This window comes from Leptonychotes weddellii, chromosome 11, assembly GCF_054177405.1.
Source record: "Leptonychotes weddellii isolate Sample4059 chromosome 11, ASM5417740v2, whole genome shotgun sequence".
In the NCBI taxonomy this organism is placed as follows: Eukaryota; Metazoa; Chordata; class Mammalia; order Carnivora; family Phocidae; genus Leptonychotes; species Leptonychotes weddellii.
Window position 1 is genome coordinate 9,849,111 of NC_138379.1, and position 17,321 is coordinate 9,866,431.

The 17,321-nt window shown below is 41.7% G+C and overlaps 1 protein-coding gene across 1 annotated transcript; it reads left to right on the forward strand.

The window, feature by feature from the left end:
* The first annotated feature begins 2,087 nt into the window (after nt 1–2,087).
* On the forward strand, nt 2,088–14,162 carry LOC102729989 (transcobalamin-1-like). The gene is made up of 10 exons (XM_081798897.1): nt 2,088–2,194; nt 4,788–4,967; nt 6,245–6,385; nt 7,269–7,424; nt 8,685–8,872; nt 11,027–11,270; nt 11,695–11,704; nt 12,290–12,475; nt 13,461–13,576; nt 13,960–14,162. Exons 1-10 carry the CDS (start codon nt 2,116–2,118, stop codon nt 14,019–14,021), a joined length of 1,362 nt encoding a protein of 453 aa, XP_081655023.1. The 5' UTR covers nt 2,088–2,115; the 3' UTR covers nt 14,022–14,162.
* The last annotated feature ends 3,159 nt before the right edge of the window (nt 14,163–17,321 follow it).

Below are 17,321 nucleotides of genomic sequence, written 5' to 3' on the forward strand. Positions count from 1 at the left end.
TATATATTCAATATATAACCTTATTAAAAATATGATATACAGTTATATAGATATATTAGGTATATGGTATCTGATAAATACTTTTTCTTCAATTATATAGGTTGTCTCTTCATTCTGTTTATTGTTTCTTTGCTATGCAAAAGCTTTCCAGTTTGAAGTAGTCCCACTTGTTAATTTTTGCTTTTGTTGTTTGTGCTTTTCGTGTCAGATCCAAAACACTCATTGCCAAGACCAATGTCAAGGAGCTTCTTTGCTTTGTTTTTTTCTGTATGTCTGTAGGTCTATTTATTAGTTCTCTCTTGTGGTGTCATATTTGCCTGCTTTGTGATCCATCTGGCCTTATGTTTGTGTCTGTGTGTTTGAAGGAGCAAACACATCTCCATCTTTACAGCCTGTTTTTGACATGCAAAAGACATTCTCCTGTCAGGCCCCTGGACTGATAGGATTGCCTCTGGGATCACAGTCATGCAAGGCTGGAACTGGGCCACCTGGCTGCTGCTGGGTCTCAGTTGGGTCTGCAAACCACAAGTCTATTATCAGGTGCACGATGGTCCTGGCTCCTGCTGGGTCACTGGACAGGTCCCTGCATGGGCAGGACCGTCCCTGAACCACAGCTAAGAGGGGATGGGGCCAGGTCACGGAGTCATTTCAGGATCCACAGTTGGACCACGATCAGCCAGCCTGCCTCCTAGGCACTGATGGGTGTGTCTCCTGCTAGGTCCCTGGGTGGGCAAGCCTTCTCCCAGACCACGGCTATGTTGGAGCTAAGTCACAATGCTTCAGGCTCCACAGCCCTAAACAAGGTCAGTATCACCCAAGGCTCAGGTGGGCATGATACCTTCCAGGTCCCAGGACCAATGCCAAAACAGGGCTATAGCCAAGCCCACAAGGGGATGAGGCTGTTTTCTGGTCTGTATCCAGAACCATGGTCAGTGAGCCTGGCTCTTCAGGGAGCAAAAGGGGAAAAGGCCAGGAAGAACAATCAGAATTGGCAAATTCTAATTCTGTGCTTTAACTTTTGTGAATTCAAGTCTTTCTTCTTTGATGTGCCTTTTCAATACAGCTGTCCTTGGTGGCTCCACTGAGATTTCTCACCTCCTACTTGGAACCCAAAGCTCCCACATAGAAACTTGGGTCCATGGATGGCTGCTAAAATGATTGTTGCTGTAGGGGCATATGAGCAGGGGACCTTCTATTCTGCCATCTTGCTGACCAGAGCAAACATTTTAAGGCCAAAATGATAGTATTCTCTAATAGTTCTTGGAAGACCTATGATAGACAACAATTCTCACGTGGAGCTTGTAGCATCTTTCCTAGCACAACAAAAATCCACATTTGATATATTATCTCTGTGGGGTTCCTCCTGGGCTATGAAACCCTAAGGGCACCTATCACAGAAGAAAATCAAATATCAAAACCACTATGCCAAAGATCCTCAGGTACCAGGCTCCCCCACCTTGCCTGGTTCAATTTCAGTCTTACAAATTCTACTTCCATTTTTATATGTTTTAAGCCCTTGCCCCATCAAATGTTTCTTTTTTTTATAGAGCAATTATTATTATTATTATTAAGATTGTATTTATGTATTTGACAGAGAGAGACACAATGAGAGAGGGAACACAAGCAGGGGGAGTGGGAGAGGGAGAAGCAGGCCTCCCGCTGAGCAGGGAGTCTGATGTGGGGCTCGATCCCAGGACCCTGGGATCATGACCTGAGCTGAAGGCAGACACTTAATGACTGAGCCACCCAGGCACCCCAAATCTAATGTTTCAAGGGACATAAATAAAACACAACAAAAGTAGAATGGGAAACAGGGAAATTTAATTTATTCTCATTGGGCTGAAGGCAAGTAAGGAATGTGAATCCTAAAGTTTGGGATAGGAAACAAAAAATATTATTTCCTCTTCCTCCTTGACCAAACCTTTCAAGTCTTCTTCCTGGTTTATCACAATTCTTGGACAAATAAACTTAACCACACCACACCCCCGACATTGTGCAGTATTTGCTTGCGTGAAAGAGGTTGAGGCAAGCTAAAGGAGGAACTCTCATTACCCTCTGCCATCACCCAATAAATAGCCAGACAAGCTCTTACCATTACAGAACACTGTTGGAGAGATGGGACAATCCCACCAGCTGCCCCTAGTGGGGCTCCTCTTGTTTTCTCTTATTCCAAGGCAACAATGCGAGATCTGCAGTGAGTATGCATTGGGCTAAAATTACTCTTGGTGTGATAGTTTTCTAAAGTCTACTGGCAGAGGACTTGTGTGGAGTGACCTGAGAAAAGATCCTATTCCAGTTCTATATGTGGTTGAGCTCGAATAATGTAAATGGTGATAGGACATGGTGAGGAAAGTTCCATAATGTATGTTGTTTTAAGAGCAGTCATAGATTCAACTCATAGATTCAAACTCTTCTTCCATATTCAGATTTTCTCCACCATAACAACCCTACCAAGCAACTGTCTATTATTCTTCATTTTCAATGATAGAATATTCAGGATCCCAGAAATTTTTCAAGATCATAGAAAGTTTTCTTTTGAATTTGAGAGGCAATCTATTTTTTTGAAGTTCAACCCATGGGTTTTGGGTTAACCCCTTATAACTATACAGAAAAAAAAATAATGTTAATAATCCCTTTCAAATAACAAAGACTTCTCTCTTTTCATTATTGAGTTTACATGTTGCAAGCTACACATCTCCCTCCCTCCAACTCATCCCCATAGGACATGGGTACAAGCTCATCATCTCTCCTCTGGGTATAGGATCCCAAGATTGTGTGAGTCTTTCAAAAAATACTAAGTAGGAGAAAGAAAAACTGGTTCAGGTGTAGTCTGACCCTGTAGTAGCTGAATGATCCAATGTTTCTGAATTTTTTTTAGCTTCATCCATAAATTGAGGTTAATTGGGGAAGTGATGTTATGAAGCCTGGTATAGATCTCAGGTGCATGGTTTCTCTTTTTTATGTCTTTAACCTGGAATTGAGTTTAAACACAGTCCAAAGATGACTATAGGGTGCATCGGTGGCTACATGCTCCTGATATTCTGTAGCCTACAAGAAGAGGTCAACACCACAGCAGAAAGTCTGTGTTCACACAAGTTAAAGCACAAACTCTGCCAACTCTAATTTTTCTTCCTGGCCTGTCATTTCTTTTGTTGTATCCTAAGAATAGAGGGTCTCTGTGGAGGTTTTGAAGTTTAATTCATTGTATAAAATAATTAGCTTTGTCTTTAATGGTCAAGGAAACTAATGAGTGGTTGACCAGGAACTGAAAAGTCTGTTTCTACTGAACTGGATGCTTCCACAAAATCTCAGCCATGACTCAACAATTGTCCAACTGTTCTTGTAATAAACCAGGACTTTTCTACAACCACTGGTTCAGATCTCCCTGACCCTCTTTTAAAGAGAAGAAAGACGGAGAGAACCTGACTGGCTCAGTCAGTAGAGCATGTGACTCTTGATATCGGGGTGGTGATTCTGAGCCCCACATTGGGGGTAGAGAACTCACATTGCCTCAGTTCTCTAAATATAGTGATAGAAACTCCAGTTGAGCTAAAAGAGATAATATGTGTGGTATTTACAGTTTTTTAAGTGATTTTTTGTCCAATATCTATGAAATAGGTATTAATATCCACAATTTTAAAATGAGGAAATTGAAGGTCAGGAAAGTTACATAAATCACCCATAGTCATAAGTTAAGGACCAGAGAATCCAGCCAAGATCTGGTTGAACAAAGAGCTCATGCTCTTTTCAATATCTCACTAACCCAAGAGATAATCTGGAGATGGGTAGGATTTTGGGGGGGAGTGTCAACAAAGTACATTTTTTTAAAACTTTATTTATGTATTTTAGAAAGGGACAGAGAGAGAGAGAATGACCGCAAGTTGAGGGAGGGGCAGAAGGAGAGGGAGAGAGAGAATCTCAAGCAGACTCTGAGCTGAGCAAGGAGCCCAATGCGGGGCTTGATCCCACAACCCTGAGATCATGATCTGAGCTAAAATCAAGAATTGGCCACTTAACCGACTGAGCCATTCAGGCACCCCTGAACAAAGTTCATTTAAAAATGTTTTAAGTGGTAACTAACTCTTCTAATTTTCCTCCAGTTCTTGAGGTCTCTAGACTCTCTTTTTACTTCCACAGTAGAATGTGACTCCACCATCCTTTCCCTTGAGATTTGGGCATGTTGTAGGCTAAGACTAGAGGGTCTTCTGAAAGGTGCATGCTGCTGAATAATGATCTTGATGCCAGGTCGGTTGGGCAACCAGACAATTCAGCTTTGGGGTCAATCACCACCATAACATAGAACTGTTGCCTTCCTTCCCTCAATATTAACCTGATTGAGTTAGAAAAAGATGGAGGAGGGAAAGAACTCAATCCAGCAAGTAGAAAGGACTGGGATTCAGAAGACGTATATTCTAGTTTCCATTAAGCCTTCAGTTATAGATGTTTCTTTAAGGACATCCTGGTCAGGCCTCATCCTCAAAATTAGTGAATGATACTAGATCTCCCAGGCAAGACTGATGTTCTGTCAATACACATTAGTACACCTGAAACAGCTGTTAAAACATGGAAACACTTCCTTGTTGGTTGGTAAAAGAGTAATACCTGATGTAACAGAGACTCCAGACCCACCTTTGTACTGCTCCAGCAACATAACCAGTGACCACTGGATTGCTCTGTCTGTGTCATATCTGTTACTAAACATTTTAATACCAACCCTGTTCCTAGGGTTCCTGTTCCTTAATATTTTCTTAGTGTGTAATTCTTATTTCTTCCCTCTCCTGCCACAGAGGTAAGCAAAGAGAACAAAACTGCTCTAAAACCTCTGATACATACAATGATCAATTCAAATTATACCAAAGGAATCCAAGCTGCCAAAGTCCTGCTGTCCCTCCGACTTAGTGGGTTCCTGAACCAAAACCAAGATCAACATCTGATGGAACAATTCATTCTCACTGTGAGAAGTACAGGTGAGTACCTTCATTCTCTGGAAGATTTAGAAGATTTATCTATCCACAAAGATTATCTTCAGAAAGAGATCTTTGGACAAAATTGTGTGTCCAAAGTCTCCCTGCTACATCTATCCTAGCTGTATAAAACATGAGAGGACAGAAAGATACCTCAAAACATCACATCTGTGCCATTTACTCTACAGTGAGACCTTACTTCTTTGAGTCCTGGAAAACATTTTTCTTCAAAAGGTCACAAGGAAAAGCAAAAGAAATTATAGACTCTTACCCACTAATACTGTTCTATAAGCTAGCTGAGTTCACAACCAGACAGTGATATGGCCCATAAGTAAGAAAGCTGACAATAGCAAGGGAATCACAAGTTAATAGAGGTGAGTACTGGGTTTTTGGGTTTTGTTTTTGTTTTTGTTTTGTTGTTTTAGAGAGGAGGGGGAGGGACAGAAGGAGAGGGAGAGAATCTTAAGGAGGCTCCACGCTCAGCACTCAGAGCCCAATGCAGGGCTCATTCCCACAACCCTGAGACAATGACCTGAGCTGAAATCAAGAGTCAGATACTTAACCAACTAAGCCAATGCAAGTGCCCCTGATGAGGACTGGGGTTGAGTGCAGGCTCCCCACTGAGTCCTTCATGTCAATACTGAGCCTTAGCTTTCTAACTGAAATAAGGGGAAAATTAAGGGAACACAAGCAGAGGGGGTGGGAGAGGGAGAAGCAGGCTTCCCGCGGAGCAGGGAGCCTGATGCGGGGCTCGATCCCAGGACCCTGGGATCATGACCTGAGCCGAAGGCAGACGCTTAACGACTGAGCCACCCAGGCGCCCCTCTGAGCCTTAGCTTTCTAACTGAAATAAGGGGAAAATTAAGCCACCACTACCTACCTCACAATATTATTTTAAGAATTAAGAGAAGCCTGAGAACTTTGATATTCTATAAGGCAGAACACCTAAGTCAATTATTACTATCTTGGCAAGATGGCACCCACAGAGAATAAATCCCCAGGTTTTATTATCTATTTTTTTTCTTTTAAAATTTTTATAAGGATTGTGTGATTCCAAAAACATCTCATGATTGCATGGGGAAGACTCAGATCTAGTTTGCATTTATACAGCACTGCTAGAAAAGTCTCTGCTTTGGGAATAAATAAGAGAACAGTAAAATACTGGTATAGAGTGGAAAAAAAGAAAGAATTGACAGGCAATGTAAGTCACAAGAAACACAGGAGGCCAAAGAAAAATCACAAGCATGTACCTCGTTAAACTTGAATACTTTTCTTTTCAGAGCCATCTTTAACCTCGGGACAGCTTACGTTGGCTATACTGGCTTTGGGAGCATGTAAAGGGCCTGATGGAATTTCTATAAATTATTCTGAACTCGTCGGAGACCTAGAAAATAAATTCCAAGCAGAAATTAAAAATATGGGTGAGAATCAAATGTTCAGATACCCTGGACAACCTTATCTTCTCCTCCACTGGTTCAGAACTGAACAGTTTCCCTTTGGTCTTTCCTTCTCCTCTTCATTCTGTTCATCCCACATATCTTTGCAGATCACTTTCCCATCTTCCCTCTTTCAACATGCATCTTGAATTTTCTTTTCAAATAGGTGCAAATAAGCATCGACTCTACACCAACCTTATATATGATGATGAACACACACACACACACACACACACAAACTTACCGAACACAGTTCTCTTGTTCTCCAGAAGCTTGGCTGTTAGACAAATAATGAAATACACCAGAAATAGCTGAGCAACACAAGACACTATGTCAGAAGTACCAAAGCATATGATACAAGTAGAAGAGCTAAAGATGGCCAAAAGTACTTTATCACTGGGAAAAATAGGCTGATCATGACCGCTGCTAGTGAGGTGCATTGTTTTTATTTATCCTATTATTCATTAGGCCGCTCTGATCCCATCTTCTTTTGAAATGGCCTCTACTTCTTCTACTTCTACTTATAGTTTAAACACATTTCCATTGAAAGTGCAAGAGGCTTAGTGGTGGGAAATCTGTGTTCTAGGCCTAGTTCTGTAACCACCTGAGTATGAAGATGGCATTTTAATCTCTTTAGTGCTGAGTCTCCTCAGTTAAAAATGAAAGGAGTTGAGTTGAATTTGGTGGTCCCTAACAGCCTTTACATTTCTCAGGTTTGTTGATTCTATGAGTGATCTCCCTCCCCTCTATTACTCCCCTCTCCTTAAATGTAAACAAATTCTAATTAAGCAAGTAGGAATAGATTGAAAATTTATTACTCCAGTATTATTTCCATGAGTAAGGTATTTCTTACTTACCTCTCTGACAGAAGACCATGATGGTAATCCACTGACTAGCTACTACCAGCTCAGCCTGGATGTTTTGGCCTTGTGTCTGTTCAGTGGGAATTACTCAATTCCTAAAGTTGCTGAAATCTTCAAACCTGGAAATAAAAATTACTATTTCCATGAACAGTTCTCAGTAGGTGAGTCATGACATCCAATTCCCTCGGCATAGAGGACACAATCACTGGTAAGTCTTTTCCTCTGAGTTTTTCTACCAGTAAGTACTTGGACTTTTTTTATCCTCTTTACCCTAGCAATCAGGGAAGAGAATTTTCTTTTTGAGAAGAATGGATATCGGGGGGCATTTAAGCATCTTTCTAGATGTGTACTATAGTAGAAAGATCCAGTTCCTACCCTACCTCTTCTTTGAATTACATAAACAATGGGTGTTAACACTGACCTTAATTTTCCCATCTGTAAAATAAGGATAGATTGTGAGAATCTTAATATAAGACATTTTAGGAAATATAAGTATTAGCGGCAGGAAAACAGTGGAATTCATTTATCTTAACTTTGCCTCTTTCTCTAATTTATTGGGACCAATTGGATGTGTGGGCTTACTTGGACAATACAAGCTCTCCATGGACAAGGTCCAATATTTTGACAATAAAGTCTATATCTCCAATAGAGAAGGACTAGAAATTTTCTCCTGGGTCAGCTTACACATCCAAAAAGAAGCCCCTTCTAGGCAGCTAGTATTGTTGCTCAGCCCTATGGCTCCAGATACACAAGCTCATCTTTCTCCAAGAAGCCCAAAGAAAATCACCACTCAGTATCTCTGGATAGTAAGGAGAATATGAGATTTCTTTCTATGGGAGAGGGAAGGTACCACACCTAAAGAATCCAGGGAGGACCAAGTAACAAGCCAGAAAAAAAGATCTTATCCTCCCTTCTTCCAAACTTTTGCCTCATCCTCCCCCTTAAGAAGCTTTATTGGAAAACAATTCTCTTAAGTGCTATTTTCTAATTAGCCTAAGGGAAACATTGGAACATCGCAAAAACATATTTTCTTTGGGGTATCATCCTGAATTCTCTCAATATGGCTGAGAGATGAAAAAATGAGAACAACCAAGATGTAGAAGTGGAAAACTGTTCATGTGCATGCGCCTGCAAATCCGTATGTGTTTCTATGACCAACAGGTGAGTTATTGTGTACAAGGTACAGGGTTACTCAACATAAGGAAGGGATCTTGAAGTATTTGAGAGGTTAGTGCTGGAAGGATGATTGCTATATCTTCAAATCCTTCTCTCTCATCATCAATTAGCATGACCAATCTTCCCAGTTTGTCCAGATCTGTCCCTCTTTTAGCAGTGAAAATCCTACATACCAGGAGACCCCTCAGTCCAAGGCAAACTGGAATGATTGGTCACTCTAACACCAATGTTTTGTTTCCTGGCAGATACTGGCGCGATGGTTGTCCTGGCTCTGATCTGTGTGAGGAGCAAAACAAGAGGGCAGAACCAAATAGATACAAAGGATTTAAACAATATTGATAATCATATAAAGTTACTGATAAGGAAGATTCTATCTCAGAAAACAGAAAATGGTCTCCTTGGAAACATATATAGTACAGGAGAAGCTATGCAGGTAAGTCAGAGGGTAAAACAGGAGACAGAGAAGGAAGTCAGGAAGGAAAGGAATATCTGTATCCTTTCTTTTTGGCCCCTAAGATATTACCCATTCTCTTTCCTATACTAACTGATTTTATGTAATTCCTCTCCTCTGATGGAAATGTATTTTCCTCACCTTAGATCCTTACCTTTCCATGTCTAATGCTTCCATGAAGCTTTTCCTGACTACAACTTTTTTGAGAAATTCTAGAGTCCATTACAAGCTACTGTGTTGTTCTATCAAATGCAATCTCACACTTCACCATATACCAGCATTTGGTGCTTTCCTCTTACTTCCCAAATTAGATTATTGTTGTCCAAGTACTAAGAGGCAGCACCAGTAATACTAGCTAATATTTATTGCCATGCTCATTAATGCACACAACAATTCAATGAGGAAAATATTAACTCCATTTCCCTGAATAAGAGCATGAGTCATGGAGCATCAGTAACTTGCCTAATATTACAAAGCCAAAAAGTAATTCAGACACGGATAGAACCTAAACAGTTGGTTTCAAAACTCACCCTCAGCACCTACTCTGTCCTGTATATGTTCCTTGAAGTTTGGGGCTTTATTCCTGCATTCACTCGCTGATTTACTCAAATCTAAGGAGTAGACACAAGAAGAAATGAAGGAAGATTTACAGGAAAAAATTTCACTGAGTCTTTAGAATGAGTAGGGGTCTGCCAGGCCAACCCAGGATGAGAGGGCTTTCCAAGGGAGAGAGGACAGCAAGGACAAAGGTAAAGGCACGAAAGAACATAATGTATTTTAGGAAGATCAAGGTGTTCAACGTGGCCAGTGCAGGGTCCTTGGGAAAAACTACAAGAAGAAGCTGGGGGTGTAACAGGGGTCCAATCACACAGGTGGCTTTTACTGTTGGTGCTGTTGATGCTGCTGTCTGCCTTGATGATTTTGGACTTCATAAAACAGTGGTTCCCCATTCTGGCTGCACATTTGAATCACCTGGAGGAGCTTTTGGGAAACACTAAGGTTTAGGCTCTACACCAGCCAGTCGATATAGAAACTTAGAGGTGGAGCATGGCCCTTGGTTTGGTTTCAAAACCCTGTGGGTGAAGTTAATTCACAGAAGGCTTGAGAGCTGCTTGCCTACAAGACAGTTTTTAAGAGGAAATGAAATATGATCCTTTTTTTAAATATCCCACAAATGCTTGTTGACTTCTTGGTTAACTTAAAGGGTCTTCCAGAGAAAATGAAAAGAGAAACTATCCTTCCCCCGAGAAACTACAGAGCGATGTCTGCAGGACCAAACCGTTTTAGTCCTCATCTTACTCACTCTGATACCTTACTAACTTTTCCTACCCCATAATGCTGTCCCCTCCAGTTTACATCTGCTGCTTGGATAGTTTCTATTCAAGAAGCTGTTTGACTCCCCATTGGTTAAGCAAATAATGTCAGACACCCCACCCTGAAGCTCAGGGGTCCACCAATGTGGCCCCAACCTCATTCTCCAACCTGTTCTTCCACAATCACCCTGAGTCTCCACTGAACATCAGTCCTCCCAGGCCAGGAGGAATCCCTTGGGAATTTTGCTAAGATGCAGAGAGTATCATCACAGACAGGCCATGCCCTGGCCACACCTACTCTAACATCCTTGATCATGCTATTCCCTCTGGGTATAGTGCTCCTCTCCTGTCTCCTACTGAAATGCTGTCATACTGTCAAGCCCTACCTCAAGTACTGCCTTCTCCACCAAGACTTTCTTCAGGGTCACTAAATGTTTATGTGCTCTTCCTCTTCTGAAACACCATGGCACTAGATGCTTCTCTTAAGGCATTCACCTTAGGGGCTTCTTTATGATTATTAATAGCAATTATCAAGTGTCTCCTATGGGACAGGTATTGTTCCAGTGTTAAGGCTACAAGAATGAATAGGTAGAGAAAGTCTGTTCTCATTGATGCCATTATCGGTTGTGTTCTTAAGCAATTCCCCATCTCCCCCCAAACTAGTTTATAAATTTCTTGGTGGCAGGAAAGGTATCCTAGTTGTCCAAGGTACTTTCCCTGTGGTCAATGTCCAGTAAATATTTACTGAATTCATTAGATGTAGGCTTTCCCCTTATTTGATGTTTCTGTAGTTCATTCTCATTCCCTCTCTCTCACACATTAGGCTCTCTTTGTCTCATCAAACTATTACAACAAAAGTCAATGGGTTTGCCAAAAAACACGGGATACAGTGCTCACAGAAATTTCTCAAGGAGCATTTCGTATGCCAACTGCTGCAGCTCAGATCTTACCAGCCCTGATGGGAAAGACCTACTTGGATGTTAATAAAGACTCTTCTTGTGTCTATGGCTCAGGTAGAGTACTAAAGAGCATATTACCCAAAGCATGCGAGACCAAGGTGTTCTTAGGTACCAAAAGTGACCAGATAAACACTAAAGCATAACAGTTCCCAGATAGAACTCGGTCCTCCATGTGTCACCAGTGATTATAACCACCTGAGGATTTGTTCTTAACAGGGTAGTAGTAGATGTTGTTCTTGGTTCAAACATGGATAAACAAAGTAGACTTGATTCAGTGATGTCTATCTCCAAAGGCATGTTTTCTCATGGCCAGCTAGACAGATGTTCTGAGCATCATTCTCATTCTAAGCAAAGTACGGTGTCTCTGACTCTCACTCACAATGAGTGAGCCCTCAGGGAGCTCAGAGGAATATGGGAGGATTATGGCAGTATTATAAGAAAATCAGATCATGAATCATTTATTCAAACAACTGATTTTTCAACAAGGGATGAAAAAATACTTGACTTTTATCTCTGCTCATTCCTGGTTCAGCCACTTACAGGTTTAGAGACCTTAGACAAAATGTTTAATCTCTAAATTAGAGGAATCAGTTTACTAATATAAAAAATGCAAATGATAAATGTATCTAACATGGATTTTTGTAAGGACTGAATAAGATAAGCCATGTACAATGATTAGTATAGTGCCTGACACTTAATAAGTATTCAATAAATGTTAAGAAATAAAAAGGCATCTGAAAAAAGGGAAGCATTATTGTATGCTGTACCAAAGCAAAAAAAGAAAGAAAGAAAAGGGGAGGGGAGGGGAGGGGAGGGGAGGGGAGGAGAGGGGAGGAGAGGAGAGGAGAGGAAAAAAACTCAGGAGGGTCGGTGAGAAACAGGAGACAGGGCAACTGAATTGCTTAAATAGCTGGGAGTGGAGCCGAACCACGTAATTACAAGCTGGTGCATATCTGGTTTAGTCACACAAGAAATCTGCCCCTTGGTTGATGATTTTGCTCCTTGTAGTAAATCCTCTTCTGCATAAAGGAAAGGAGGCCTGAGGGAGGGGTTGGATGGGTATGTAAACTCTAACATCATCTTTATTATTCTGTATAGTAATTCTCTGCTTTCCTGTCTCTGCCAAGTAACTTCAACATCTCCACTCAGGATCCTATATCAGTGACACCTGCTGTTTCAGCCTCACAAATCAAAGTAAATTACTCTGTGGTAATCAATAATGCAAAAGATCGCATTGTGGTCTCTGTGGCAGATGGTTCTGTCTTCCTAGATGTGATGGAACAAGCTCAGAAAGAAAATGCAACTCTATTTAGGTATGTCTGTACATAACCTAAGGTGAAGGTATTTGGTGATTTTGAAAGACTCAGTAAGAATACATAAGCACCTGAATACAAAGTACATTCGAAACACTTCTTTATTGGTACTTTGCTGTCCATCTACATCTCATGGCAGGGGTTAAGAAAAGGTGAGACTTTTCATCTTCTAGCACATAGTAGGTACTATAATGTTCACTTAATGGGTAAATAAGGCCCAGGGATCTCTCTTCTGTCAGTAAATGCCTTCAACAAAGAGAACCTCTTAGGTCAGTCATTGTGTGTTCAGGACACTGGGTCATTATTTTTTAATCATTGACCCTTTTGAAAATCAGACGAGTTACTGTAGATGCTGATCCCAGACAGGTGAACATACACACAAAACTTGTCCTTTAAATCAGAGGTTTCACAAATGCCCTTAAGTCTCTCCATACTCCTCCCTTTGAGATTCATGGACCCCTAGATTAAGGTTAGCTGGCCTAAAGAGGCCAAATATTAAAATTAAGATATTGACTTTGCCTCTGAAAGGTATGGTTCATTTGACTCCCTAAATCTAATCGGCATTTACTTTGTCTAGTAACATGACGTAAGATGCTATAGAGAAAGTTTATTTATACACACACACACACACACACACACACCCCTTTAACAGTTACTATCTTCGGGTAGAAGATTAGCAGTTGTTGACTACAGAGTGTCTACCATGAAGGGAGGCAGGGGCAGAAATAGGCATCATTCCTCTAATTTAGCATAGATTGTGGAGTGCCTGCATCTGAATCACCTGGAGTGTTTATGACACATGCAGATTCCTCCTAGTCCCCGCCCAGACCTACAGAATCAAAGTATCTGAGGATAGGGCCAGGAAATTTGCTTTTCTTGATAATGGCTTCAAATGATGCTTAGGTACACTGAAGTTTGAGAAATGCCCATGGAAGGTTGCCTTTGAAAATTCTAAGTTCCTGTAACCCATTTATTGTCCCCACAGTTTCACAGCAGAGGAGACCTCATGGGGCCCCTACATCACCACTGTTCGGGGCATAAAGGCCAACACTAATGATACCTACTGGGAGCTCCTGAGCAATGGCGAACACCTGAGCAAAGGTAAGGGAGAGAGTGCTAAAAAGCCCCACAGAGTGACAATGCCCCCAAACATCCAGATGTGAGTGTGTGAGCTTTGATGAGGAATGTACCAAGGCATTGGGAAAGTTAGATCCATTATTTGGTGATTTGGTGATTAAATCATTTGACCCATTGGATGCCTGTGTGGCTCTGTTGGTTAAGCATCCAGCTCTTGGTTTCAGCTCAGGCCATGCTCTCAGGGTTGTGAGATCAAGCCCCATTAGTGCTCCACCCTCAGCGGAGAGTCTGCTTAAGAATCTCTCCCTCTTCCTCTGCCCCTCCCCCTGCTCAGGCTCTCCTTCTCTCTAAAATAAATAATCTTTAAAAAATAATCATTTGATCCACTTCTTATTCTTCCTTTTCAGGAGCTGGTAGTTATGTCGTCCATGCTGGAGATGATCTGGAGGTTCGTTGGAGCACATACTAATAAATTCAAACCTTCCTCAGCTGGATCAAATCCTTTTGCAGTGGATTTGTAGGCAGAGACTGGCCTCATGCCTTCCTTTTCTCTCATCTCAATTTCAAAAGGAGCGTCAACAACCTCCCTTCTCTCTTTGTGTTCAATAAAAGATCAACAGCAATACAAAAAGAGCATGTTCTATTCAGTTCATTTTAAAGGGGGATTATTGATAGAGGGAAGAGGGAAGGGAAAAGAGATTAGACCACGTGTCTAATCGGAGTTCTACTCAAAGTTCCACTGCTAACTGTGTGAGTGACCTCAGGCAGCAGGTGGGAATAGAGATAAGGTTCTAGATCTAATGTTGAAGCAGCAGCCAATGAGATCAGGTAGAAAATCTGTAGGGGGATAGCTCTCTGAGGCCCAGATGTAAGGGACAAACTGAGTGGACATATTGACCTCAGAAAAGCAGTGGGTAGAGAGAAAAATACTGCTCTGGAGAAAGAGGGAAAGGTGAGACTTCTACATAAAAAATCAGTCCATAAAGTCTCAGGAATAATATCATCCCCTCCTCCAGCTAGCTCCCTTGGGTTCCATTTGTTCCTCTCCACATGTATTTTCCTTTTACTTCACCGTAAAAATCACTCTGATAGTCATATCATCAAAATACACATGCAGAAAAAAATCACCTTTGATGTTCATTTCAGTAGAATTCACATTTTTAAATATATATATATATTAAATCAGGGGCACCTACAGGTGCCCGGGTGGCTCAGTCAGTTCAGTGGCTGACTCTTGGTTTTGGCTTAGGTCATTGATCCTGGGATCAATGGTGTTGGGCTCCTGTTTGAAGATTCTCTCTCTCCCTTTCCCTCTGCACCTCCCCCAGCTCACGCTCTCTCTCTTTCTCTCTCTCTCTCAAATAAACAAATCTAAAAATAAAAATAAAAATCGGGGGTGCCTGGGTGGCTCAGTTAAGTGTCCCATTCTTGATTTTGGCTCAGGTCATGATCTCACTGAGATCAAGCCCCACAGCAAGCTCCATGCTGAGCACCAAGTCTGCTTGAGATTCTTTCGCCTCCTCCCTCTCCCTCCCCCTCTGTTCCTTACCCTTCTCTCTCTCTATCTCACTCTAATAAAAAATTAAATCTTTAAATAAAGCAATCCCAAAAGGAAGATGCCTTCAGGCAGAATTAAATTATTTTATCAATGTCTCCCTCATTCCTCCTGTGTTTCCTTCACGATACTCTTAGCTTTCTCCCCTCCACCAGCAACCCTGCTTTATTGTTAGGGTTTGACCACTGCTTTTCTGGTACTGGTCCTCAACCCTCAGGGTCAACTCCACCCTATTCTTCATTAACTGGATATGACAGATAACTAGACAGCAATGGATTCTATCCCCTTGGGTCTGTGTCTCATCTTAAAAGCTAAGTTAGAGACAGGGGACCTCCATGGTGCTGTTCACCTGGGGCAGCAGCTCTCAGACCTGTTTGTAGACTCTACAAGCGAAATTGAGGGATAATGGCTTAGGGTGATAAATATGCAAAATGTTATAAGTGCCATTCCTGTCTATCATACATAGCATGACTTATCATCCAACCACAACACTGAAAGAGTGAAAGTGAACACTGTTAATAATTACACTCAAAAAGACAGATTAAAAACTCGTAGTATCCTGGGGCACCTGGGTGGCTCAGTTGTTAAGCATCTGCCTTCAGCTCGGGTCATGATCCCGGGGTCCTGGGATTGAGCCCTGCATCGGGCTCCCTGCTCGGCCGGGAGCCTGCTTCTCCCTCTCCCACTCCCCCTGCTTGTGTTCCCTCTCTCGCTATGTCTCTCTCTATCAAATAAATAAATAAAATCTTAAAAAAAAAAAAAACAGGGCGCCTGGGTGGCTCAGTTGGTTAAGCGACTGCCTTCGGCTCAGGTCATGATCCTGGAGTCCCTGGATCGAGTCCCGCATCGGGCTCCCTGCTCAGCGGGGAGTCTGCTTCTCCCTCTGACCCTCCCCCCTCTCATGTGCTCTCTCTCATTCTCTCTCTCAAATAAATAAATAAAATCTTTAAAAAAAAAAAAAACTGGTAGTATCCTGGAAAAAAAGAGTACATATGGTTGGTTTTGTCCATCAGGAAAAATAAGGAAGCTCAAGCAAAAAATAACAGGAAGTATTGACCCTGCAATGGACCAATGAAATTGAATCTCAAAATAACAAAGTTGGAATAGGTCCCTTTGAGATTGCTGACTCTCTCAATGATTCTAGCTCACTTTCAATAATAACCAGTCAACACCGGTAAAGCACACAATTTGTATTAGACCTATTCTCCCAAATGTGGTATAAGGATATTCTAATGGGCACACTGACACGGAATCAAATAACATGCAATCACAGCATGAAAAAGTCATTTCCTTTGCAATTTTCATTTAATTCCTCTTGTTGGATCAAACATAAAATCTCACTTTACTCCACTGTGTTTCTAACACTTCCCTGTAGCACTGTGAGCCTCCACTCTTAACAGACAAAGCTCAGTTTCTCCTAACCACTGGTCCCATAGTAGAATATAGTAACATTGCTATCTGATAGGAATGCATTTAATCTCAGAAACAGACATGGAGGGAAATGGAGTAACATTCCCTTCACGTTCTACTGACATTGCCCAGGGAATCCTAGCTCTGGCCACCCTTGCCTTATGAGAAGCTCTAAAGCTTAGCACTATGACAGAACTGAGATTGAGCCTGAGGGGATAAACTTCCCTCTGCTGCCACAGCAGAGAATAATCGACACAAATAAACCCCTCAGATGTCCATTGAGAGTCTGGGTGCTTGGATACCAGAAAATGAGGCACAGGAGAAAACAGACAAGTAAATTAGTAAGTTTCAGTCAAGGGATGCCTGGGTGGCTCAGTCAGTTGAGCATCTGACTCTTGATTTTGGCTCAGGTCATGATCTGAGTCATGAGATCAAGGTCCATGTCAGGCTCTGTGCTCAGCATGGAGCCTGCTTGAGATTCTCTCTCTCTCTCTCTTGCCCTCTGCCCCTCCCCCTCCCCCTCCCACCCCCCTATCTCTTAAAAAAAATTAGTTCTCTCAAAAGTTAGCCAAGGACTGTTGAAATATATGAGTTAAGAAAAGTATGGCCTGTGTGGTTCCTGCTGTGGAAGTTATTTGCTAAGTGAGACAATTGTATCATAATCAGTCTTGCAGCAACCATGGCTATAAATAGCAATTTATAAGGAAATGTGTGTTTAAAGAGCAGGCACACCAAGGGGGTGTGGCTCATCTCAGGACAGTCACAAGCAGGCTCTGGAACCCAAGGTCAATGCCATGCTGGGAT

Bases quoted from the DNA above. Each gene is read 5' to 3' on its own strand.
- LOC102729989 (XM_081798897.1), top strand. From the start codon at position 2,116: ATGGGACAATCCCACCAGCTGCCCCTAGTGGGGCTCCTCTTGTTTTCT. The intron at 6,386-7,268 runs GTGAGAATCAAA...CCTCTCTGACAG, and splicing joins AGCAGAAATTAAAAATATGG to AAGACCATGATGGTAATCCA. The intron at 12,476-13,460 runs GTATGTCTGTAC...TTGTCCCCACAG, and splicing joins GAAAATGCAACTCTATTTAG to TTTCACAGCAGAGGAGACCT.